This window comes from Micrasema longulum, unplaced genomic scaffold, assembly GCF_059751315.1.
Source record: "Micrasema longulum isolate JH-2025_06_02 unplaced genomic scaffold, ASM5975131v1 h1tg001642l, whole genome shotgun sequence".
In the NCBI taxonomy this organism is placed as follows: Eukaryota; Metazoa; Arthropoda; class Insecta; order Trichoptera; family Brachycentridae; genus Micrasema; species Micrasema longulum.
This window is the reverse complement of record NW_028278821.1, coordinates 102353-129448: the sequence shown is the minus strand read 5'-3', so window position 1 is coordinate 129448 and position 27096 is coordinate 102353. Positions and strand designations below refer to the sequence as shown.

General features: G+C 35.9%; 1 protein-coding gene across 7 annotated transcripts; it reads left to right on the top strand.

The window, feature by feature from the left end:
* LOC148274475 (uncharacterized) lies at positions 1-26736 on the top strand. Of its 7 annotated transcripts, none has more exons than XM_088237046.1 (11): positions 1-355; positions 754-1809; positions 3544-4170; positions 5264-5409; positions 15941-16040; positions 16346-16500; positions 17631-17768; positions 17856-18102; positions 22007-22272; positions 25075-25257; positions 26391-26736. In XM_088237046.1, the coding sequence occupies exons 2-11, from the start codon at positions 936-938 to the stop codon at positions 26475-26477; spliced, it is 2823 nt and encodes a 940-aa protein (XP_088093172.1). In that variant the 5' UTR covers positions 1-355; positions 754-935; the 3' UTR covers positions 26478-26736. The 7 variants fall into 7 exon arrangements, with proteins under 7 accessions (XP_088093172.1, XP_088093171.1, XP_088093174.1 ...); XM_088237045.1 differs by having other exon boundaries at positions 21989-22272; XM_088237048.1 differs by lacking the exons at positions 5264-5409; positions 15941-16040.
* Positions 26737-27096: the final 360 nt, after the last annotated feature.

Here is a 27096-nt window from a genome sequence, read left to right as displayed (position 1 = left end):
AGATGGCGCTCGTTCTATTGTTGTGCGGTTGTGTGCCTTCGCAAGTAAAATGGCGTTCGGTGATGTGAAAGGCGAGACGTTGTTCTGATTATTTCTGTAAATAACATAAATTGAGTGTTTTTATTTCCCGCGTCTGCGTAATGTAATGATAAAAATAAAGAAAGAATTGGTTATGTTATAGCGAAGTGTAAAGTGCCTGCGAATTTGGATAATATAGTTGTTTCCTGAAGCAGTTTCGACGGAAGGGCAGCCCAGTTTATCGAGCCGAGGCCATATTTACGATGTTATCTGGCATCCGAGCGTTGTCCTGTCGCATTTGTCGAGATTTTTAATCGAGACACTAGTCTCCATACAGGTACAATTCTTAATACGGCTCAGATATTTAGTATTTGATCGCGTTAATATCGTGTTTACGGCCTGTGGCGGGTCAAGTGCCAAGGTGGACGCGCGCCACAGCAAGCGAGGCGGGGGATTAGCATTTTTGTAGAAAAAACAAAAAAATCCTGCCCCGCGTGTCATTTATCCGAATAAAATTATTTCCTTTTTGATTACATGTGGTAAAATCCATATAAAGTCACGCTCCACCGTATTCCAATAAAACTGTCAATAAATGCAAATGCATTTACTGACCGCGAATTTTCGCGGTCGGTACGATAGGTATTCGAAGTTAATTATCATGTCCTTTTTACCTGCTCCGGAATAACATCTTTATTTTAGGATGATGTATGAAATGTTGTTTTCTTTTCGTTTCAGATAAGATGATCCCTATCTCGAAATATCAATCTTCGATATAAACTGAAACATAAATAACCTCATCCGATTGTGAATCGTAATATGACGTGATAGTGACTTAACGAAGAAACTTTCTATTATGGGTTTTCCCGAAATATAGCGTTATTACGATATACCAAAAGTAGAAGAGCAATCGGGCGGGAATGGATCCCGTGGGACCTTGGTCGGCGTACGCTTCCTATAACCGGCTGGCGGGCGTGCAGGCCGGGGCGGCCGGCGGAGACTTCCATCACCACCTGGCGGCCGGGGGCGCGGGCCACTCGGCCACCCCCGGAGTGCCGTCCACCACCAGCCAGCTGCTGCTGCAGGCGGCGCACACCACGGCGTCTCTGGCGGGCCAGCTGGGGACAGCGGGCGCGTCTCCGTTCAACCCGGGCGGCTTCCTATCGCCACCGCCCGTGGGTTACGACTCGGTGTTTTCGCCGCTGTTTCACCCCAACCCTAAGCCCGCTCACTACAGCTCCACCATCAATGCGCAGCACCGCCAAGCGCTAGCGCAAGCGCAGGCGGCGGCTTCGAAGCAGTCGGCTGTGGAGTCTGAGCTGTCCACTCTGCGCGAGAACTACACCACCCACCACCAGACGCTGGCTGCGGCGCAGGGTTCGACATTCTTCGACCAGTCCTCCGCTCCGGCGGGCGCGTCGGGTCTGGCTTGGCAGGGAAATAACCAGCTGCCGAGCCCCTTTGGTATCCTGCCCCACGAAAGCGTGGTTCCGTCTTCTCCGAGTCCGGCTACCACTAAACCTTCCTCCTCGGCTACGTACGACAACTTCAACGTGCACTTTGCAGCGGCGCAGACCCTGTCCAACCATCTGAGCTCGCTAGCCAGCGGGAACAAGGCGGCCCGTGCGGCGTCCCCGCAGGTCACACCCCCTGTGAAGCCAGTGGCTTCTACCGCCGGTGCCTCTTTCTTCCAGACACCCGCTACCTTCGGAAGTCCGGCGGAAAATATTTCCAGTTATAGCGCTACTAATGCTAAAACCGGACAGATTTCCTCACATCAGGACTACGCCGGAAGTAAGTCATTCTCGAGTTCAGGAAGTAGTTCGTCGTCGCATCTCACTCAGCAATCCTGCATAGTGTCCACCCCTCCCTCATCCTCCCCCCCCAAGGAGTACCGCCAGACTGCCCCCTCCCGCCCCCCCGTCGCCTATGTACCGCGCTCAGACAAGTCTCGCCCTCCCAGCTTTGTACCGCCGCCCTCCAAACCCACCCCGACGCAACAAATACAAACTAAAGCCCAAACTAAAATTTATCCTGAATTGGGATCCACTAATTCAGAACCACGCAGAAGTTCGGACTCTTCTCTAGATAATTCCCAGTCCCAATCGTCGCCGATTAGTTATTCTATTATGGACACTCCTGGGAGATTAAATTATAATGGTAGCAATAGTTCATCTAAATCTAGGAATACTTCGAGTTCAAATTATTCCATCAATCAAAATGCAACTTACAGGCACTACCAGCCGGGTAGTAACGCCGAACCCGAATATCACGCGCGGACTAAAACTGGTCCCAATAGTGACGGCAACTATTCTAATAATCCCCAAAACGGACCAGACTGCAGTGTGGTTGTGCCGAGGAGACCCAGTCCCCTACAAGCGCACTCCCAAGCCTCCCCCCTGGGCCACGTGCCCAGCCCAGCCTACCCCATGTACAACAGCCCCATGAACTCCATGGCGTCCCCTCAGCAGCATGACTCCCCGCAGCAGGTACCCTACAAGAGCACCAACCAGGTAGCTCCTCGATCCCCCCTGGATGTTACGGTGTCTCGCCCTACGTCGCAGACAGCGCAGGTGGCCTATCCCTCTGTCATCACGAGGGCTCTGGGTACCGAGCAAGGGAGTAAAACTTATAATGAGACTCGCTTCGAACGTTCCAATACTCAAGCTCCGAATGCGCCCCAATCTCAGAACTGTTGGGATAGTGATAGGCAACAAAATCAATCTTCTAGAAAATATTCGAGTACAACTCCTAGCAATAATTATAGTAGTAATTCTAGTAATGTTTCCGAGACTGTTAGCAGAAGCGATAAGAGTTCGTCACAATCGCAAGTGTCCATTCAGAGATCGTCTTCTAGTAGCGGTAATGAAAAGCAAGCCTTCTTTGATTCTACCCAAGTGTCTTTACAAGATTTGTCCAGTTGTAGAGGAGATCCTATGAGTATAGTTAAAAATCTTCAATCTTTGCAGCAGCAAAATTGTCAGATCCAACAAGAACAAACTAAGCAACCCATTAGAGATAGTCCCGAGCCGGTTCCAACTGCTGTTCTTAGTTCTACAAAAAATACCGGACGGAGAAAAAGTGGAGAAAAGTCCACCCTTCATTCCAATTTAAATGAACTAGCGATGGCGGAATATTTTACTAGTAGAATTCCTCCTCCCGCTCATAGCACAACTAATCAGCAACAGCAAAATGGAGCTTACTTTGATTTCGAGCGGTGGAATTTACCCCCTCCTTCCTCTAAAATGTTTCCCGGAAGTGCGGCTTTTGGGACTCAGGCGGCTCTTCATACGGCGAGTTTTCCTAATCAACACCAGGGGCTGATGGTCCCTCATCACACTTCCCTTTCTTACTTTCCTCCCTTCCACCTGCCCCCTCACCCTGCAGACTTTCAAACTTCCGATCCCGCTCCTTTGGACCCCACCCCCGCGGCTCCCCCTTCCTCTTACTCCACCCCTGAGACGCGCGACGGAGAACAGCCTAAGGTAGTGGTGCCCAATATAGAAGAAGAACTTGGTTTCCTTGCAGAACAACGGGCGCAGGCGCAGACCGCTCCGCCCGTAGGCGCTCCCGATGGGCCTAAGGCGCAGCCGGACAAGAAGCTTCCCGGCGGGGCGAGCACCGGCTTCATGGCTTCCTACCTCAAGTTCTTGCAGGGCGAGCGGGACACGTCCCCTCCACCCGCCGCGCGCGGGGGTCGCAGTAAGGCCACATGGTCTCGGTCCGGCGCGACCAATAATAGCAAACCTTTCGCTCCCAACGACCCCGCTTTCAAGCCCCCTGATATACCGGCCAACGCTAACGGCAGCCACTCGGGCGGGTCACCGGCACCGGGCGGGATGGGCCAGGCCCCCGCCCCTGCGCCTCCCCCAGCCGTCCCCAAGGTAGACGATGAGCGCTACTACCCGGCGCCCAAAGATAGGAAGCGCAAGTTGGAGGGGGAGGAGTATGAGGAAGAGGAGCGACGGCTGAACAAGCCCGTGCTGAATGTGCCGTGCTCGCCCCTAGAGAAGGGCAAGAAGGGCCGCGCGGGGGCGGGCGGCACTGCCAAGGGGCCCGCGGCCGCTCCGCGCAAGCGCCCGGCCGCGGCTCCCGGCCCGCTGCCTGCGCTGCAAGCGCCCCCGCAGCAATACTATTACCAGCAGCCGGACGAAGGTGCGTTCAACTTCCTAGACTTACACTTTAGAAACAGGCAGCGATGGTGAAGTGCTAGCCCTGAGTTAGTATGACAGGAGCTAGTCAGCCGGGTGAAGGCTCGTTACGAGCGAATACTGCGATAGAGTTAGGCTGTAACGAGGTTTCGCTAGCGGCTCGCGGATGATGACACGCACCGAGTGCCATGATTATTATTTTATCTTATATTGACTCTTGTCATACCAGCTCACTAAGGGGTGCTACCAATAACTAATTCCAGTATTTTTAGCCAATACTATATTATTCTGTCTGCCGTACTGCAGTGTGTACCAGTGGACAATATTATTGTATAAATTCTTGTATTTTTTTATGAATATGATGACAGTATTCATGTTTTAGTTAATTCCTAGGTTTACATCCGAACGAATGATATTATTGATTATTTTTAATTTTATTGTGTAGTTTCAAAAGTATATTTTATTTTTTAAAGAACTTATCGCATAATGAATTATAATAAGATATATTTTACACAATTGTCTAACGGACGAAAATATAGGATTAATAGAGATTTTATCTCAGAAGACGCATTTTCATTTGATGAATCATATTTAAGTATTGTTATTTTGTTCTGGCACGATTCTCAATGTTTATGTAAATACTTTTGTAATATAGATGAATCAGGAAATAAACTCAAAGTACATTACAATATGGTGTCATCTGCTTTACTGAAATTATCCTGGTAGCACCCCTCACTTCGCCTAGAGTAGGAATTCTGTACATTGTCGCAATTTACTCTGACATGCGCACATCGCGATCTATTTATTACTTCAGTTGCCCGGCTCCTGCGGATGTTACATAGTAGTTGGTCATTAACGAATAAGCGTGTGCGTAGTTGCGCAGTGTACACGTCCAATATGGGTGCTCTCCGGTATCCATACTGGAAATTCCTTTCCTCGATTATCCTAGTCCCATCCTTGTTCTATCATTTTATTTTGCGAATTTTTTATTCGCATCGAGAAACACAACGGCAATTCCATTGCCGAAAATATTTTTCCAAAAACACAAAGATTAGTAGTGTTCACTAGTAGAGTAGATAGTGTTATGTATTGTAAAGCTCGCAACCCCCCGGTTCTGCGAGAGAGTGTTCGGCGCCAGGCCAGGGACCGTGCGGGGGATGTGCGGCGCATGCTGACGGAAGATGAGGAGCCTCCTGACTTCTGCGACTCGGACGAGGATCCCGCCTGGACACCGCACCCTGAGGTAATATTCCTGTGGATTGTGCTATGAAATCCACCAATCTTTAAATTTGTAGAATTACAAATTATTAGGTTCATTAAAGAACAAATGCATTTGATTATTTTATTCATCGTGCTCGAATAAAGAAATTTATTCATGTGAATTAGTAGTTGTACTGAGCGAAAGAAAATGGTATTTTTGGGGTGATTGAATTGATCCGAATGCAAATAGATCAATTGATCTAACTGCATACAAAATGCCAATAGACCAATTGGCAATGACAAATCCCTCAAATTTCACACTGAATGTTTATTTGAGGAAGTTCACTGGTTTTTTATTTTTATTTGTTAGTAGACTATCAAACAAATTAAAAAAAAATAAAGTAAAGTATTATCATTGCTATGATTTTTAAAGCTTTGTAATTTTTTCGTTACTCGAAACGTGATGTCATCGTTAGCTCTCCTGAAACCGGAGATCCATCACAACATTATCATTGGTTGATTTATAAGAACTTATGACATCATTTAAAGTAGTTCATTTTTATGAATTTTTTCACACATTTTAGAGAAACTTCGCCTTATAATTATGTGTTGATAAAGGGAGATAAGTCAACAAATATACTATAATATCGTGGGTATACTGGCAAAAAGCTTTAACTTTTAAATCCCTGTTTTGAGAAATCAAGCATTTAAGTTTTGTTCCAATTTTACTCTTATATTTCATTAAAATATATTAAGATGTTAAGTGCTCATTTAAGAACATTTTTATAATTTTTCCGTTTCTTAATTTTATATAAAGCAAATATTAAGTTTAAGTGCTCATTTAAGAACATTTTTATAATTTTTCCGTTTCTTAATTTTATATAAAGCAAATATTAAGTTATTTAAAGCTTTTAGCCTGAATAGGGTTTTATTTTGAAAACTACAGATACATGAAATTTATTATGACTTAGTGTATTTTGCCAAAAAACTTTACAAATCTGCATCATTAAGTCTAATTTGCATATTTTCAAGTTAACGTTTTTTGCTAGTATACCCACGATATATTCGTTGACTTGACTCCCTTTACCTTATCAACACAGAATTAAATGCTTAATTTTTACCGTGTGTAAGAAAACATTTTTTTAATCAAATTTCCCATAGCACTGAACTTCCTCAATATTAAATTCATTACATATTTTATTAATTTCATCTCTGATTCATATATTACACTAGCTGAACCCGGCCACGCTTCGCTGTGGCTTTGTCTGATGCATTATTAGGGAGTAAATAAAAATAGTCTCGCAACTGTACATTTACTGAGAAAACACAAACATACAAAACCTAAATTTTTATAAATATAGATTGTAGGGAAAATAAAGTTTTGTAACTTTGGGCAAAATTAATGGCATCACTGCGTAGAACTGTCATTCGGTACTCTTTAACTATGACAAATTATGAGTATTACAACGTTCTGTAAAAATTTAGAGTCAATCCATCGATCACTTTCCGAGATTTGTGGCCACAAACATACAGATCCAAAATTTATATATATATAGATTACTATATAAATGTAATATAAAAAAAGTATATCGTTTAGTGTCCTCGGCACGTGTAACCCCAAGTGAGGTCACATTATTTTTATTATTAATTATTGTTTATAATGGAAAAAAATGAATAAGTCAATAAATACTTTGCTCTTACTCGCAGTGTATTGCCATAATTAAACAAAAAGTAACAAATATAACAATAGTAAATAACAAAATCCAAAGAGAAAACTTGTCGCGGACGTGCTACTCTCCCACAACTTGATTCCCATTTTCTAACAAAGCTGTTCTTGAATATCCGAAAATGGCTCCAAAAGTAAAATAATGAAGTAAACCATTAAGATGCTAATATTTTTTTTCATAAATAAAATGAATAAATAAGGACGATGAGGAAGTTCAGTGGTTTTTTAAAAATATTTTTATTTGTTAATAGACTATCAAACTAAGCCAAAAAAATACAAAAATGTTTTTATGTATCATAGTATCACCACTATGGTTTTCTGAAGTTTTGTAACTTTGAAATTACTTCGCCTGTGACGTCACAAGTTGTCATCAGTGAGTAGTGCCTGCCATTTAAAAGTTGAACCCCGTAGCTCTCAAAATACACTAAACATTGTGAAACAATGGCTATCCGGAAACCGGGAATCTATCACAACACTTAATTGATTGGTTATTATTCACAAGAGCTTGTGATGTTTCAAAGTAGAAAATTTTTATTAATTTTTTCATACATTTTTAAGGAACTTTACCATACAATTAAATGCTCTAATTTTTACCACACCTAAGAAACCATTTTTTTAAATCCAATTTTCCATAGCACTGAACTTCCTCATTGAGAAAAGATACCGATGCGAAAATGGTAAGGCAAGGTACCATTGCTTATGAGAATTACCAAAAAGAATGAATATATGCAAGAAGAAAACTAAAATGACCAATCTGCCTTGCAATATTAAATGTTTTTACCATTGGTAATACATAAATATTACTGAAATCAATCATTTTAGTATTAAAATCCATCCAGGATTTCTCGATAGGTCATGTTTAGTTTAGCTAAAGGGGATGTACAAAATACAGTAAGAGATAATACTTTTCTTACTGTCACTGAATTGTGATAGTCATTTTTGATTTCTAACTCAGACAGATGGATTAAACATTCTGTTGGCTTAAAGTGTTAAGGTGTAGTCGGGAAACATGTGAAAAATGAGGAAATCATACGATTTTGCTATTTTAAAATGAATGTTTTTAAAAATTGCACAATAAAAAAAAACAAATTAGCTAAAAACAATAATTTTTAAACATATTATAACAGAGATGAAAAACATTTTAGAGAAGGTAATATAGAAGTCTAGGCATCTACGGGGCTTATGACCTGTCATTAAATGGTCACTTTACACACCATGTAACATTCACCATTCTGCCCATGGGAGTTGAATCCAGGCCTTGTCTACAAAAATTTAGATACACTCAAAATATTGTTGATATTTTTTAAAGGTATTTCTATGAAAAAAGATACTTAAAAGTTTTATGTAACTATAATAAATAAAAAAATCGACCGGCAGATTACGCCATTTCAAATTTTGACTAAACTTTGGGGCGACGATTCTCATATAAAGACTAAGTATTGAACTAAAATTTGTTGTAATGATTTAAAGATAATAAATTGAACATGAAAGTGGCCGAAGCAAAATCTTAATTTTTTGTTTTTAAAGAAGATAATTCTGGTTGTAATATTCAATTTCTAACAATATCTTATTTAGGTTTTTATTACCTCCTTGCCCTTACCGGTACCGGTATCCCATGGGCCTTAATAAATCTGTCCTTGTGGCCTTATTAAATTTTTAATCGGCTCTTAGGGCCTTGGTTTATACGACACTTATTTTGGTTGATTTATGTCTTGCAAACCTAATAAAGAATGTTATTTTTTAAGATAATAAATCTATTGCACTTAAAAAAGCTGAGAGAAAGACTGATCTACTTGACACTCTTGTGAAATTAGACTTATTATTAATATGAAATATTCAAATAAATAAATATCTCAATTCTGATGTTCTGTATATTTTTTTTGATTTTTTAAAATAAATATTTGCATTCTTATGATTTACCCAAATATTTAATTTTGAGGGCCATTTTCAATGAGTTGTAAATAATTCACTATTAGAAAATGGGAATCAAGTTGGGGTAGAGTGGGATTTGAACCACGGACCTTTGAGCCGGGAGTCCGAGACGCTAGCAACGAGATCATAACCCGATTCGAATGCACCAGTTCATTCTAGGTGTCGTAGAAAGGGTTAATTAGGATCTCTGGTGCTCCATATTAGTTATCTTATAATACAAATTAAAATCAATATTCATGAATTTTGGCGCCATATAAGTTGTCCATAATAATAATAAAATTTAAGGTAATATATACATACGTTGAAAGTGAAATTCTGTCAAAATACATTTAAAGGGATTGAAGAATATTCTCATGGCTTTTAAAAAATTATAGTTTAGAGGTAAATATTTAAAAAATATATATTCTCCTAACTTATTTTTGAAAATTAATTCAGGTAAATATTAACACGAATACAGAGAGATAATTATTATTCCATTTGAATATTAAATTTGAACAGACAAAAATGACTCTGATTTAGCATTGACATCACAATAATAAGGCTAAAATTCCTGTGCGCGATTACAAGGGACAGACACAATCAATCAATTCTAAGTAAAACAGACTTAAATTGTAGCTAGTCATAAAAGTTTTCTTGTGTCCAGGCGGATGAAGAATACAGTTCTGTGTGTGACATAGTACCAGAATACTGGATGAGCATTTTCAACTCTATGGCTACTCTCGGGTTAAATGCCTCGTAATGTAGTGGTTGGCGCCTTCGCTCATCATTCTTGAGGTCCTGGTCTGGTACCTGGAGCGTATGACTTCACTTCCTTCCGTGAAACAGAAATGATCTAGATACGCTGCGATTGGATTGAGTGAAATTTTCTCCAGAATTGCGTAGATTTTTCCATTTTCTTAGTCCAAGAATCGCTGAGATTTAGTTTGATGTATTTTTCACCATTCAGGGTGTATATAAAATTCTTGTATCTGTAATTTTTTCCATCTCCTTCGTCACGACCAGGAAGAATGCTTTCATAAAACTGAATGTTGTTAATTTCTTTTAAAAAAATGTAATTCAAATAGAAAACTTCATTTGGGTGTAGTTTTTTTTCTAGCTGGTTTGAAAATGGCTACAAATCAGCAGGAATGTATATATTTTTATTATTTAAATACCGCTCATGCAACTCAAAGTTTAGAAGAACATTTGTCATTTTGCTATTTCTCTTTTTGTATGTTCGGCTGCCACTGTAGAAAATTAGTTTCGAGTTAGCAGGGACTGTTGGTAAAATGTAATTTTCTATAAAATCTAACCAAATACTAGCAATCTCTTCGGCACTAACCCACCTTCAACTTCATTCCAAATTAAACAAAAACTAAGTAAATGTTGAATAAAACATGGAAGTTACTACAAGTTTACGAGAAAATATAATTGTATCAATAAGTTCAAATTAAATTATTATTAAATTAATTATATTAATTTTAGAACGCTTTCCACGAAGGAGCTTCAAAATAAATAAAACATCAAATTCAGAAAATGAATTAACATTTGAGTCATTCACTCTTCAAACACCTCTATAACGGAGTTTTAAAATAATAATTTAGAAATCACAAAAAAATGTATTATAATCTTAACCGAAATGCTTCATTATTTAAACATGATATGTGATCCTAGCGTCAATATTTCAGAAAATGATGACAACAAAAACTTGCAATCTCGAAAAATTATGAAAATAATATTTTTTTATAGAGGGAGCCACTCAATACCTTATTATCTAATTTTTGGAACTCAACATGCATATATTAGAGGGTTTGCCACTGGCATTATTTGAACAATCCGCTGATGTCCTATGAGATTAATAGAAATATGATGATTTAATTAACATAAAAGTAGTACTGTTATTGAAACAATCGTCAATATTAAAAAAACTAATTAATGTTCTGAAAGAAACATGTAATTTTAATCATTTCTAGTTTAATTTATATAAAAATATGCAATTTAAATTATGACATGAAAATATTTTTTTAAAAGTAAAACAATATATTATTCCTTTTCTGCACCTCATGGTGCATATGACACCACATTTGTACACCAACCGCAGCTTCTCTTAACCATGAAGGTAAGATAATCAGTCTTACACTTCAGGTGCCAGTCCAGGGACTATTAAGGATACAAATTTAAAGTAATTTTTTTTCTCTTAAAATTATATTATAACTTTTTATTTATATTTTCGATTATAAAGAGGTTTGGAATTAAATGACACATTTGTTTCATTTTAAAATCCTCCTGTTACTTGAATTCATAAAAAATCGACTAACCGAAGTCTGTCACAATTTAATATTTAGTTGAATAATGAATCAATGTGACATTTATTTATTTATTTATTTATTTATTTACGGACAAAGTCCATTATAAACATTACAATTAAAAGAAATTTTTACAAAGGAATAAAAAAATATAAGGAACAGAAATAAGCAGCAAAGACAGATGATAGATTTTTTAGATTAAGTAAAAAGCATAGGCTAACTATACAGATTCTTTAGCTGATTTGTAAAGAAAGACATCCTTACACCATAATAATCAAGATCTTGATGATCGTTCACCCGCCTGATCATTCTGGGCAAAGGCGACTGTGCACCATAATTGGTCCTGTAGTGACCGAGGAAAAGCATTTCATTATTTCTTAGTCTACGGGTGGGAACGTTAAAAAGAATCTTTTGCAAAATTTCAGGGGCATCAATGAGACAGTTCATAATTTTATACATGCAGATTATATCTGCAATGCATCTGCGTTTTTCAAGACTTGATATGCTTAAAAACCTCTCCATATCAGAATATGAATAGTCTCCTCTTTCCAATCCCATCTTCCATGCAATTTTTCTTATAAAACGATGTTGAAAAAAATTTAAATTTATTTTTATTTAAAACATCTTTCAAAACAGTACTTTAATTTTCAATATGAAAATGAATGTAACAAACATTTGTAATATTTATTGTAAATAAGCTGATTTTTATAATAAAAACAGTTAAATTTTTTCAGCCGATGTAAAAGTTTTGATAATGCAATTTAATCTGATGTTTTCTTCAAAAATATGCAGTCTAGAAATTATCCAAAACAAATTAAAAAGTTGATAGTTTCAACTATGAAAATATTTTACTTTTTTGTATTATTTTTAAGATTATCTTAAAAAATAAAATCAAATTATGACAGAGTGGGGTTTTGAACCATAGAATGGTATCTGAAATGACACTGATCGCTGGCGTAGTTCCTGTATGTTCAATAGACCATTTAAAAAAAAAATTAGCTATGAATGCCAATACGTTTATTATCCGCTCATGTAGCTAAAGAATTATATTTTCCATTATTAAATAAAAAATTTAGTGCCAATCTCCACTTAATAATTTTACTTATTTGATTTTAAAAATAAATCTAATTTATTTTGTACAATTTGCAAAATGGTCTATTGAATATACAAGAACTAGGGCAGCGCGATGCGCCACAACCCAACCCAGCAGTGCTTCGCATTTGTCTGGTTTCTAGGCATTGGAACATTAGTAGTAATAGTATTCTCATTGTTTTATTCATTCAGTGTACAACTAAGGTAATTTCTTCTTTACCTGAGATTTTTTTGCATTCTAAATTAAATCAAGGTAATATTTTTTAACAGCAATTAATCTAACACAGGTAAATAGAAGAATACACTTACATAACGAGATATACTTTTGCCATCCTAAAATACATTATATGACATGTTAGAAAAGAAATATAAAAAGTGTATCCATACTCCAAACATTATTCACTATACATATCGTATACTTAAAAATACGTACTAGGGGGTCACTATCACATAATACTTCATTTAAAATTCAGTTGTAACGTGAAACACATTTTAAAACTAAGTATTTATTTCAGTTTATTCTAAGATACGGAGTTTTATATGATCATAATTTCCCCAGAAGTAGTCAGTGGTGCATAGAGAAGGATCGGTACTCCAATTGTAGCGTATCTTGATCATTTTTGTTACATGGGATAACTCAGGTGCCAGTCCAGGAACAATGAAATGTTGTAGTGTAGAACCACCTTTAAAACCAACCCTTCCAGGAATCAAATCTAGGATCTCAAGAATGGTAGGCGAACGTGGCAACCACTAGATGACGAGGCGGGCCTATCTCCACTCGATTTCCTTTTTTAGAATTTTTACTTTAACCACCGAGTTTAAAACACTTGTCCAGGGTTCTGGTTCTATTTCACACTCCGAAATGTATTCTTCATCCACCCAGGCTCGGAATTCCGAGTTTTCTATTCATATATTAATATAATTGCTGCATAAATCTTTATTAACATTTTCCAAAACCAATCGAACAAGCATATTAAAAGACCAATACTTTATTTCAAATCAAACATTAAATGTTCATGTATCAGCATCAAGCTACTTAGGTATAATAGTATGAATAATGTTCATAGATTCGCATGATACTTTAATAGATTACAATTCTTACTATACCATCAACATAATCTATACTCGTATACAAGTTATTTGTTTTATGAAATAATTTGATTTTATTTATTATAATATGTTACGTTCTCCGCTTAAAAAATGTTAAATGCATAATAATGTCTTAGATGGAAATTTAAAATGCTGAAAAAGACTATTTACTTTTTTTTATGAACAGTGGAAAAAATGTTTTTTATAGTTATAAATAGTTATAAATGTGTGTTTAATTTAGGTTATATCAACCACAAAATGATTTAATACTAGAATCGATTTATTTTACTATTGGAAAACACAATGCCTCAGTTACACCCTGGAGAAAAAAGTTCATCAACATAAGAAGAAAATTAATATTTTTTAACATTTTGACACGCTCTACAGTATTTCAAATTTCTGTTGACGATTTAAATTTGCATACAATTTTTCAACAAGTTTAATTTAGTAAGTATATATTATGTACATATATATTGTATATTTCATATTAGAATTCACTTTTATGGTGTTCTGTGTACTTAATGCATGTTTTATTATTTGTCTTTATGTGGCCTGTAGCAGATTAATACAAATTCTTTTTTTAAAAATTGAAATGTAAATACTTGTAACTTTGTGTTTTTTAATAAAAAAAGAAATGTTAGCGTTCTTATAGTTTATCCAAATATTTTGATATTGGTGGCCATTTTCAATGAGTTTTAAATAACTCACTATTAGAAAATAGAAATCAAGTTAGGGTAGAGTGGGGTTCGGACCACCGATCCACGAGTTCGCAATACTAGCCATAAAACCACAACCCTATCAAAAATTAATTGAAAAATTATAATGTATTACCAAAGTTTTATTGAAATATCATTAAGAGAACTGTTTAAAGTTATTAAAGAAAGTATAATCTGTCAAGTTCCACCACACGCTTTCAATTATAAAATATTTTTTATTGAAATTGATGGTCCAGATTCCCAGCATTTATGAAGCTTATCTTTGGTTTGACAGAAGCAGTGTTGCTTTTCAAGTTACAAAGCGGGAAATTAAAAAGTCACCGATTTAATAATCCACCCTTGTACAATCACTACAAATCAAACATTAACTTTGCCTTATTTTATAAAACAATTCAATGATTGATTTGCTTCAGGCTACATGGTACCTACTTATATTTGATTTAATTTGAAAGGTTCTTATGATTTCCATCCTGGCATGACTTATTCTTGTAGATTTGTTAACCAAGGTGTGCCTTAAAATTACTGCTTTGAATTTCGAAAGTATTTTCCATTCTTCCATTTAGTATTGTGTCCGCTTAACTTACAAACACTTCTCATATGAATGATCGGAAATAATTTGAAGCATTGCGTAGTAGTTAACTGTTGTGTCCTCCAAGTTAACCATTAACCGCATTATGTTGTACTTCACAGCGGGTATATAAATCATAAAAAAATATTTTTAAAAATTTGACACTTATTATACATACAATGTTTTCTCAGAGACACTTTTCGTATGCGGCTGTAAGAGTGTTCAATGTCTTAGATTAGCTCTCCACAACGAAGGCCATGTTTAAGATGAACGTCCATAACTGGATTTTATCAAAGGGAAGAGATCACTGTGAGACGGTAATAAATTTATTGTCTCGATGTTTTAAGTATATTTTTTTTTATTTGACTTTCTAGATTATGATTGTAACTTCATATAATATCTTTTTTTTTTTCATTTTTAAGAGTATTCAGTGATTTTTGGTCTGTTACTCTTAATATTGTTACTGTGTAATATGTTATTATTTTCTTCTAATTTACTATTTTTTCCACGCTAATAATTATGGCTTAACACAGGCACAGCCTAAAAATCCATAATTAGCTCATGAATATATTATGTTTAATGTAACTTAAATAAAATAAATGAATTATTGAGTGTATTCAAAACAACAATATTCGGAATGCCCAGGTATTTATGATTATGGGTTCTGGTAACTCTTCTATTAAGTTTTCCATTTAAACACTAACAATTACTGTAGAATAGTAAAAACAATGTGCCAATATAAACATCAGTGATATTGTCATTTCAAAAACAATACCAGTTTTACCCCAATTCAAGTAGCCTTATGACAAAATTCTCAGTACAATCTATGAATTAAGTAGCCTTGCAGGCTACCGGGCGCATGAAAGCTACCAGAAATTATCAGTATAAATGATAATTTTTCCAAATTTGAATTCATACATTCAAATATTTTTGCCCATGAAAATTTGATGTTCGATAGTAACACGGTGCTTATTGAAAAAAGTAACGAAAAGCACGCTAAACAAAAGTTGTATCGAGTCTAAAAGTAGTCTACAAACGGCATTTAGGCACTAAATCAGCATAAATGAAATGGAAAATGTAGAATACTGCGAGATATGTTTGCAGTAAAGGCACACCCTTAGCTTGCGGAATGTATTGGCCTGATACCCATTTGAGTATGAATTTAGGAGGAGGATGAGGAGAGGAGTGAGGGGGGCCGGCGGCACGCCCGGCCGTTGCTGTCGGGCGCCGCAAGCGGAAGAGCGCGCACATGCAACATCCTCTCCGGTACGCCACATATACATACTTACTACATACTCACCAGTGTGCTTGGAAAAATATTCACGTCCGTCCAATCTATTGGGATATTGTGTTTGTGCGTTTAATTTGTCTCTAACCCTTTTTGTTATCCTCAGTCCCCTAATCCCTGTATGTATAACACGTAACAACTATTAGGATGTTTTGTTCAAATTACTATGTATTCCCTTCACATTGAATCGCATAACCTGTTGGAATTCTTTTCGGTAAGTCATTGTATATTTTGATTCGGTGATGTTTTTAAGATATTTTCTTTAAAAAATGGCGTGATTTAGTTGCCGCACATGGCGCTGGTATAGATTACGCCGATTATTCATCAGAAGACGATTCCGCAGCCAATAAGAAACTCAACCAGCAAAGAACATTGCAACAATCCACTCCCGTTATACAGCAGACCGTGAACACCAGACCCGAAGAAATGCCATATCAGGTAATCATTATTTAGATTTATTTACTGTCTCATTAACCCTTAAATGACTATAAAATTTAAACATTTTTATAAATGTGAATATGTGCTAAAAAGATTTTTATGCGAAAATATAAATTAGAGGATTATGTCAAATCAATAAAGTATTGTAATAGGGACTTGAAAAGTTCTCGTTGTTTCCCCATACATGGTCTTATCTTAACCTTTACATCAGGCAATACTACAGCCAACTTCATTGTGTAGCCCACCGGCAGTAAATGTTATTCCGCTGAAGTGTAAACAACATTTTTTCAAAGCATTAAACATGTCCATATTTCATGCCAAAAAAAAGAGTATCTGCGGGGAATTTCGCCACATTACCTTTTTTTTTTAAAATCTGCAGCTGAAGCACATAGAGTTCTTGTGGAGACTTACAGTGACCATGCTCTGTCGGAACATCACCGGACATCATAATCTGTGCTTTGCACCATGATCAGCTGGGTGTAGTGTATTATAATCTCCTCAAACCCAACAAAACCATCGCGGGAAATTGCTATCGACTACAATTGATGCGTTCAAGACGTGAATTGAAGGAAAAACAGCCACAATACAAGGAGAGACATGACAAAATAATTTTGTAGCATGACGACGCTCGGCTACATGTTGCAAGGCCAGTCAAAACATACTTGGAAACGTTTACATGGGAAGTCCTACCCCACCCGCTATGTTCACGAGACATTTCTCCTTCCGATAACCACTTGTTCCGATCGATGACTTGTGGCCTGGCTGAGCAACCCTTCCATTCATATGAAGATGCCAAAAAATGGCTCAATTCATGGATAACCTCAAAAGACAAGTAGTTTTTTCGAGATGGTATTCTTGTGCCACCAGAAAGATAGGAGAAAGTAGTCACTAGCAATGAACTATACTTTCAATGACATGTTCTGTGCTGATTTTTTAAAATAAAGCCTTAATTTTCATGAAAAAACAGCGAGAACTTATGCAAGTTCTTAATATATATGTATTTATTTTTTATATACAATTTATAAATCTGTAACATCACAGCAACATAAAACTTAACCTGAAATTTTCTTAGTTACCAATTTATCAAAAAATATGGATTGATCACTATTTTCTTATTATTTTTATTTCAGTCGGGAGAATTTGTAGCCATTAAATCAGAACTAAGCGAAGCATGGCCGGCCATATGGAGGGTTGACGGGAAGACTCTCTTACAAAAGTACGAACCCTTTGAACAAAATGGAAAAGTTTTGTATAGAAATATTTCCACGGTAAGAACTATGTCTTCATAAATGTTTATAATATTACTATGCACATTATATTAATCGTATAGGTAATATGAATATTTACTGTTACAGTATGCAGCTTGGAATTCAGAAAATAAGAAACTCTATACTCAAGTACCAGTGAGAGTGAGAGCACAGAACCATTTAGAAACAATAGTAGAACTTGTGCGAAGTGATGTTGGATTAGATGATAATGAATTTATCGAGAAAAGAATGCAAGACACAATCATATATCAAGATAATTTCGAAGTTTATATTCAGACATTAATATCGCATGCATTAGACCCTAATTTCTTGATGGAAATATTCCAAGAGCAAGGTTTGTTTTTTTTTCTTTACAAGTTTTTATTTTTATTCAGACCTGATTTGACCCATTCTCTAAAATTAAAATACAAACATTTTCAAGGATTCAAACTTGAGCCGTTCATTAAAAAAAATCCTTTCAGCCAGTGACTAAATAGACACGTTACCAGTGCACAGTAGATTGCATTTCAATTCTGCGGATAATTGCCTTCATTTTCTAATAGACTTTCGTCTATGCCATCATGTGTGCTGAGAAAATGCATTAATTACACTGCAACTGTGAAAAACAATAGATGGGTATATTGTTTCATTCGTAAAAAAAAATTGAGTTCTGTCCGCGCTTTCCTTCCCCCGCCACTAAGTTGTTCGGTAATTATTACGGGTTGTAATAGAGCAATGTTGTCGCTTCGGCCGGTGAGTAATGAAAGTTGTATGTGTGGCGCCAAGACTAAAATGTAAACAATATTTAATAAATTGATAACTAGTTATATTTTGCAGTACATAAATAGCGACAAGTTACACAGAAATATGAAATACAGTCGAACTTGGTTATTACGGGGAAGATGGGACCTACTTGAATTGGCTCGTTATAATCGTTACTGGTTATACCAGAAAGAGGTTTTTAAAAATAAAAAAAAACAATCGCCATTGAACATTATTAACACATAAATATGTCATTCATACAGATAAATTAAAAAAACTGTTAAGCAAAATTATAATAAACGCCTACAAACATACCCATCACATGAAAACACACATGCATACTAATAAGACACTGAAAGTTGTAATCCAAAGAAAATTCACAATTGGAATTTATTTACACACACATTTTTCTGTCAATCCCCCCTTTGTCATAAAATTTTTAAATTCTACATTTTTTCATGTCTGCGATATTATTTTCAAATGCAGATAAATAAACGTTCTTATTTTTCCACAATGCAAATACTATGGGTGAAGATGGAGAAAACTTTACACACTTCCACATTTTTCACACCACGTTCTATTTCACTAATAACAATAGCCAATTTTTCACAAATTGAGAGCCACTTCCTCCTGTTAGTAAACAAGTTTAAAATGCAAAGGTTAGTTTTTGACTGATCTTCTCTAAAACTGATATCACCTACTTAGTTTTATTATGCTTTGGCCATAGAACATTAAAAAATATAAAAAACATTGTAAAAAACCTCGAAACAAGAATGTCATTCATAAACTGCAAAAGAAGTTGTAAATTGTAATGAGGTTCCGAGCCGGTGCTTATTGAGTTAACAAAGCTTGGATTTATTACAAGCAATTTCAACCTTATGTGTCATACTTTATCTATGTCAGCGAAAAAAACAATTAGGTAGACACTTACATTGTCACAAACATAATCCGATTCCGATGCCCGGCTGTATTGGTCCTTTACATTTTTTGCCCATTTTGGATTTTATTACTTGAGTTCTTATTTTGAAATGTGCTTAAACAACTGAAGATTTTTTGCACACTGTTGACAATTTTTGTTCGGTATGTATGAGAAGTAAGGTCGTTATAAAAGTGAAAACCATGAACTAAAATATTAATGAGTGCTTGCTCATTACATCCGAGATCTCGCTATTTCCGAAACCATTATAAGACAGTTCAACTGTATGTATATCTCTTCCTCACACTAATGTTTCAGTTTCAGTGCCGAAATATGGCGTTTATTGACACATAAATATAGTACAAACTTGCAATGCAAAAATGTAGTACGTATTTGCAATGCAAAAATGTAGTACGTACTTGCAATGCAAAAATGTAGTACGTACTTGCAATGCAAAAATATAGTGCATCCTTGCAATGTAAAAAAAAAAGGAAAATAAGTGATTGTCTCATAAAATTGGCGGGAAATATTTCTATCAGCTTCACTAGGTACAAAAATATTTGTTCTAAAGCTACACATTATGTATATATCAGGTTGGGGAAAAAGTAAGTTCGCATTTCGCGCCCTTTTTTTCAACTAAGTATATCTCGTTCATTATTGGTCTCATCGGATCATACGATACGGCGTTGTAAAGGTGTGAGTGTATACTACAAATGCTTATTTGAGTAGCAATATTGCACTTGGTCGGTTCAGTCGTGAACTAACGATAGACGCACGAGCGTCGAGTATGGAGGTCTCAAAGGAAGAAATTTGCCATATTTTACATTTTTACTACCTGAAAGGAAAAAATGCGTCAGAAGCAACCAAAAAAATTTGCGATGTATACAGGGCTGATACTCTTTCAGTTCGTGCTGCACAACAGTGGTGCGAGTGATTTCGTTCTGGTGTAGTGGAGGTTTTTTTTATTTTAAAAAGGAGTAACCCGCTAAGCCTTTATTTAGAGGCTTGTCAGCAGGTGGGAAAGAGAGGATATGGAAGGAGGTAATGAGAAATAGACTAAAACACCCAGACCAATTAAGAAAAAAATCTTTCTTGAATTTTTTTCTTGCAACTGGCGGGAATCGAACCCACGGTGCCAGTTTCACAGTTAGCCGTCTAACCAACTGCGCCACGGCGCCTGTGAATGACTGTCATGTTAGCATTCGTAGCATCGCCTAGGAACTGAATATCGATCATAAAACCGTTTTGAACCATTTGCAGAAGGCTGGATTAAAAAAAAAACCTCAATGTTTGGGTGCCACATGAGCTGATGCAAAAAACCACATGGACCGAATTTCCATCTGCGAATCACAGCAAAATCGACCCATTTCTGAAGCGGATAGTGACTGGTGATGAAAAGTGGGTCACTTACGACAATTTCAAGCGACAGAGATCGTGGTTGAAAGCCAACGAAGTGGCCCAGACTGTGGCCAAGCCAAGACTGACGGCCAGGAAGGTGTTGCTGTGTGTTTGGTGGGATTGGCAGGGAATACTCTACAATGAGCTGCTCCCCCACGGCCAAATGCTCAATTCTGCCCTCTTCTGTGAACGACTCTACCAATTGAAGCTGGCGATCGAACAGAAGCGGCCAGCATTGGTGAATAGTAGAGGAATCGTGTTTCATCAGGACAATGCCAGGCCGCACACATCTTTGATGACTCACCAGAAGCTCCAGGAGCTCGAATGGGAAGTTCTTATGCATCCACCATATAGTCCGGACCTGGCACCAAGTGACTACCACCCATTCCTGTCTATGGCCAACGCGCTTGGCGGTACAAGTTTGGTCTCAATAGAGGCCTGTGAAAACTGGTTGTCCGAGTTTTTTTGCCAATAGGGACAAGGGCTTCTACGAGAGGGGCATTATGAATTGTATTCTCGTTGACAACAAGTTATCGAACAGAACAGCACATATTTGACTTAAATCGGATGATTGTAACACTTTTTATAAAGCATTGAAATAAAGCAAAAATCCGAAATTACTTTTTCCCCAACCTGATAAATATACAAATAGTAATAATAAGTATGCTACTGTGTTATAATAAAAATTAAACATCATTTAAATAAAAAATAACTAGATTTCGAGGAAAACTACAGATTAAAAATAGAAAAAAAATAACACAAAATAAAAGGATGGGTAGATAACACATGAAAATTGATTCTTGAAGGCAGCATAAAATTTTTAGGACCTCTTCCTCTTCTCAATTTTGTACATTGTGATTTACTACATTTTTTTTTCAAATTGTTGTCGAATGCAGCTAATAACGGTGCAACATACATTTTTTTGCATACATACATTTTTTTGTTTTGCACCACAACAGGCCAGGAGGCCTAATTACAGTGGTGAATTACATCACAGAGCACCCAGGCTTGAGAAAAATCACATTTTATTTTTTGTGTTCTCACCGGGAATCGAACCCGGAACCTTCCGTGCGTGAGTCGAGCGTCTTGACCACTACACCACGGAGGCCGCCGTTGTCTATTCCATAATTACGTTACTATTAACGGCTAGTAATAATAATAGTAGTGTCTCCTACATACACAGACGAGTACTTCCTGACCAACGTGAAGACGGTGGACGACATAACAGAGGAGCGGAGGAGGGCGGCCGGCGCCGGGCTCGGGCGCGATCTGGAGGCGGCACTCGCGCGTTGGCCAGGGCGCGGTAGGGCACCGGCCGCGGGGGACGCGGCGCCCTGCGGGGCATGCCGCCACGCACGCGCGCACCACACGCTGCACCTCTACGGCCAGCCCTACAACCCCGCCACGCTCGAGTCCTGCCAGCCCGACCCCAGGCAACCGCTCGATAAGGTATGTCCAATCCCGGTCCTGAAATTTACATCAACCTACAAATTAGAAATACAGAACAATAATAATAATATCAATCCATTATTAGCCAGTAATCCCGTGTTTTTACACAGGCCTTCCACTTCAGTAGAATTACTTTAACTACTGTATTGCAAGTTTAATCTTTACATTATTGTAGTTTTAGTTTATGTTACACTAAAGTTGCGTTTGTGTATGAATGTAGCGTGCCTAGGTTAACTTGGGTTTGCGTGCAGGACGACGAGAAGTTAACCCAAATTCTTCAAGGCGTCTCTGCACTGTTCGTTTAAAAAATTTCAATTCCCTGTTCTTTTACTTGTTTGGTCAATAAATTAACAGGATGTTTTCTATTTTGCAAACATATATCTCAAATTTTTCCGTCAATTCGTGGTGTCGTGGTCCCTTTTCTGCCACAAGCTCATTTACGGGCAAGTTTCAAAGGTACGTCAAAATCTAATTTTTGCTTCACTCTCTTAACCGACTTAACTTTGAGAAGTTTGAAGAAACTGCTATTTTATACTGAAACATCTCAGTATTATTCAATTATCCACGAATTTCCCCCAATGTTCTCGGAGAAATAGTCCTCCCCATAGCTAAAAAATATTATGAAAAGTGAGGTTATGCAATAAATTAGTAAAAATATATTACTTTCGCTCATTATTGTATTAATATTACATAAAAGTTTGTACATTTATGTATACATACCTTTTGAAATAAAAAAATCTTATTTAAGTCACCAAAAAGTCTTTAAAATGAAATATTCCGACGAATAATTGTTTGTAAAAAATCACACTACACAACCTTGACCGTCAATAAACGTCATAAATAGTCACAGAAGATCAAAATTTACAGTTAGCTTACACTTGCTTTTAATATTTTTAATTTTAAAAATATATTAAAATCACTACCGCTGTGCAGCACTTCAATCATGTGATTAGTGTTGCAAATTCAGAATGTTGATCAGCAATATCAATGTAATACGAATCTCCACATTGATCGATGGTCGATATTGGTGTATTAATTGGGTATAATTAAAAACAAAAAGTGGAAAAAAAACTAATACTGATTAAAAATATTATATGTTTATTTACGAAGGCTGTCCCAAAAGTGCCAAACTTAAAAAGCTTAGGCTTGAAGTTTCAAGACTCTACATTGTTTAGTATTTATAGTGAACACTCTCAGTGAATTTGTAAACATGGAAAAAATTGGTCATCATTTTGTGATACAATAGTTTCATTTGAAAAGTCTCAGTCCAACCAATATCAAAGCCGAGCTAGATTCTACTCCGGCAGAGTCTGCTCCTAGGTTACAACAATAAAATATTTGGTGGCAGATTTTAAACAAGGCTGTACGAGCTGCCAAGACAAACAACGCAGTGGGCGACTAAATGAGGTGACTACGCCAGAAATGGTCCAGAAAATTCACAAAATAGTGTTGAATGTTCCTCGGGCACCCTATTCGCCAGATTCAGCCCCCTCAGATTATTTTTTTTTTCCAAGCATGAAAAAATGACTCAGAGGTAAAAGATTTGCGAAAAATGAAGAGGTGGGGTCTGCGGTTAATGGCTATTTTAGGAGTTTGACTGTTCTCACTATAAACAGGGTATCAAAACTTTAGAACATGACTAAGAAAAGTGTGTTTTTTTTTGTGTTCTTTGTTAGATCGGATACTTCTGGAACTACCCTCGTTAAATGGAGACTATCCTAACCAGAGGACGCTCCGTATTCATAATTCACTAGTTTTATATAGATTCCCTGGTATTAAATGTGTATACTTATTTAAGCAATACATTTTAAAAATAAAATAAATAATAACATTTCTAAAACAAAATCATTTTGAAATTTTCTAAGTACTTAATGTAAAAGTGCAGTGGAGTATTGTAAAATTTATATAAAAGGCCTTTTTATAAGGATAATTTATTCAGCACTTTTTTCACATAATATTAGCCTCGAGCACTTAACAAAATGTTAACTCTAAAATAACCATTACAATTTTGTTAGTTGTAATTTTTTATTTTTTTATTATTTCTTATCCTTTTTGAGGCATTTTTCATGATATAAATTTGCATGTATATGTACAAAGGTTTCATAAAAGAATCAAATAAATTTTGGTTATAAAAACAATTTGAGGAGTGTCCAATGAGGACCGCGTACAATATTTAAAAGTGTGTATAAAAATTGATCGCAAACTGTTCTTATATATAGAGGTACGTAGGGGGTGTAAGTTTTCCTACAGTAACATTTTAAAAACAGTACTGAAATAGAGCATCTTGACCTTGTCATAGTTCATCACTTATAATTTGGTATCGCCTGCATAGAAATCAACTGTAGTTCTAATTTTACCGTTCTCTACTCTTCTTTAACAAACTCTATCTGTATATTGTATTGTATATAAGGAATACATATGTAGTTATAAAATATGTATTCTGTAATATACATTTTTTTAATGAGAAAAATGAGTACTTATTTGAGTTCTTATTATTTACCCGAGTATTTAAATTTTCATACCATTTCCTTAATCATAAATAACTTATGCTGGAAAAATGGAAATCGAGTTGTGGTAGAGTGGGATTTGATCCCCGGGTTCACAACATTATCATGGGACCACAATTCAGTTCAAAGTACATATTTAAACCTACCATTTACTAATGAAATCCCTGGAACCATAGATACATGATAGGGAAATGCACTAATCACTACAATAGGAACCAGACATAAAACCAAGTATAGATATATTGGAGTTAACTTAAATACACTCGCTTGGTTACATGAAACTATATTGTTTCAGGAGGTATTCTTGTGTCAAACTTGCGCTCACCGTGCGGACCTGTACAGCCGTATATCACACCAGAAGTACCTGATGTTCATGGAGTGTAGTAAACGTGTCGCCAGGAAACGTATCCAGGATCCCCAAAAGGACACAACCCTAATCCTGAATGAACTTCTTGCTGATGAGCCGTGGTTATCACAAGTGAGTAAACAATTATGTGTAGATTAAATTGTGACTTTGTGGATATAATTTAAACAGTCATATTTAAAAGGCAGCAAAAACCAACACTTAAATCTTGTAAATTTTCAACTGTACTGGCAGCTTGAAGTTGATGGTGAGCTGGAGGGTTTTTCTACTTATAAGTACATTTTAAAAAGTATTTTAGTTTTACAATATCTGGCAAAAAACATTTTTTGAAACCGTTGTTTGATGTAATATTAAATAAATACAGTAAAACCTCGTTTTTACGTTCCTCGATTTTACGTTTTCCTGCTTTTTACACCAAAATGTTCAGGCCCATTTTTCTTCATACATTCTCATACAAATATTCCTCCGAATTAACGTTTTTTTTACATTTTTTACGTTTTACGCAAACTATATGACAGTTGTTTTTAGTGATGCCATAGAAAAAAAAGTGATACCGTATAAATAAAATTTCCCAACATTTAGGGGAAAAATTATTTTATATTATTTTATGCAAATTCTAAATTCTTTTCAAATTTTTTTTTATTTACACATAAAATAATTTTGACATGCTATTTTTAAATCAAATAAAAAACAGATTACATAATATTGTTTGAAAAAATATAAAAATATTTTTAGTGAAATCATTGAAAATAGGTTAAAAAAATATTGTCAATTTCCACTTATCACCGTTTTTACAATTTTTCTGGAAGTATATGTACACTATAGTGTAGCAAATCTTTTTTTAAAAATGTTATTCCTATTTTTTCCATATATTTTTCATTTCCTCACTTTAGCGTTTTCCTCAGTTTTACACTTCCCCCTTCTTGCTCCCTTGAAAAACGTAAAAAGGGGGTTTTACTGTATATATATATATTTTTATTTTTTTTAATTTATGCAACTACTCTTATTTTCAATTATCTATCATTTCATTGTATTTTTAAAAATTACAATGTTAATTTAATCTGAAGTTGACATTTCCACAAAAGCTTATAATCTGTGAAAAATTACTATCTTAGAAGGCACTATACTCTACCGCCGATTAAAAAAACATTAAGAAGCTATATTATAATATAAAGAGATTTGTCTATAAATACATGGAGAAGTTATTACAGAAAATATGAACATAATATATTTCCCTTTGTTTCCAGCTGTTCCGGGATGTGCGCCACTCGTGGGCAGAAGCAGAATCTGTGGAACAAAAGTCCCGCCAAGCCATGGGACGCCAACACATGTAATGTTTGTTGGGTGTAAATAAATTAACACATAGGACCGATAAAGGGGAAGTGTGAAAGTGATCATTAGTAATTAGAAATAATTCCAACTTCACAATAATAAAATAAGACTTTGGTTCGCTCGAGACTACCAAGTATAAATAAATTGGATTTGAAAAAATATTTTATTTTAATTGTTTATACTAATCAAATAAATAAGAATATTTCAAACGTTTTTGGTTGTCAAAAAATAAAAATTATGTTTATCAATACGCCGTGTAAACTTGCGTATTATTTTTAATGAACATTTCTTTACGTACATAATATCATAATCCCAAATAAGATTTCATTTATGAATATCTATAAGTATTGCATAATTTTTTGTACTGTGTATTATTACAATTACATCAGTAGGCAGAGAGGAATCTAGTGTTCTAATAACCTCTGCAAAAGAATTGCATGTCTTATTTTTGACAGAATACATCATGCAAATTATTTTATGACATTCCGATGCTATTTTTATTAATTGAAATATTAAAAAATACTTTGAAAATGTTAAATCCACATATTTTGTTACTAGTTAATTGTTTTCACTACTTTTAATTGTAGATCTTTTATAATTCATTTACACTTCTCAGGGCTT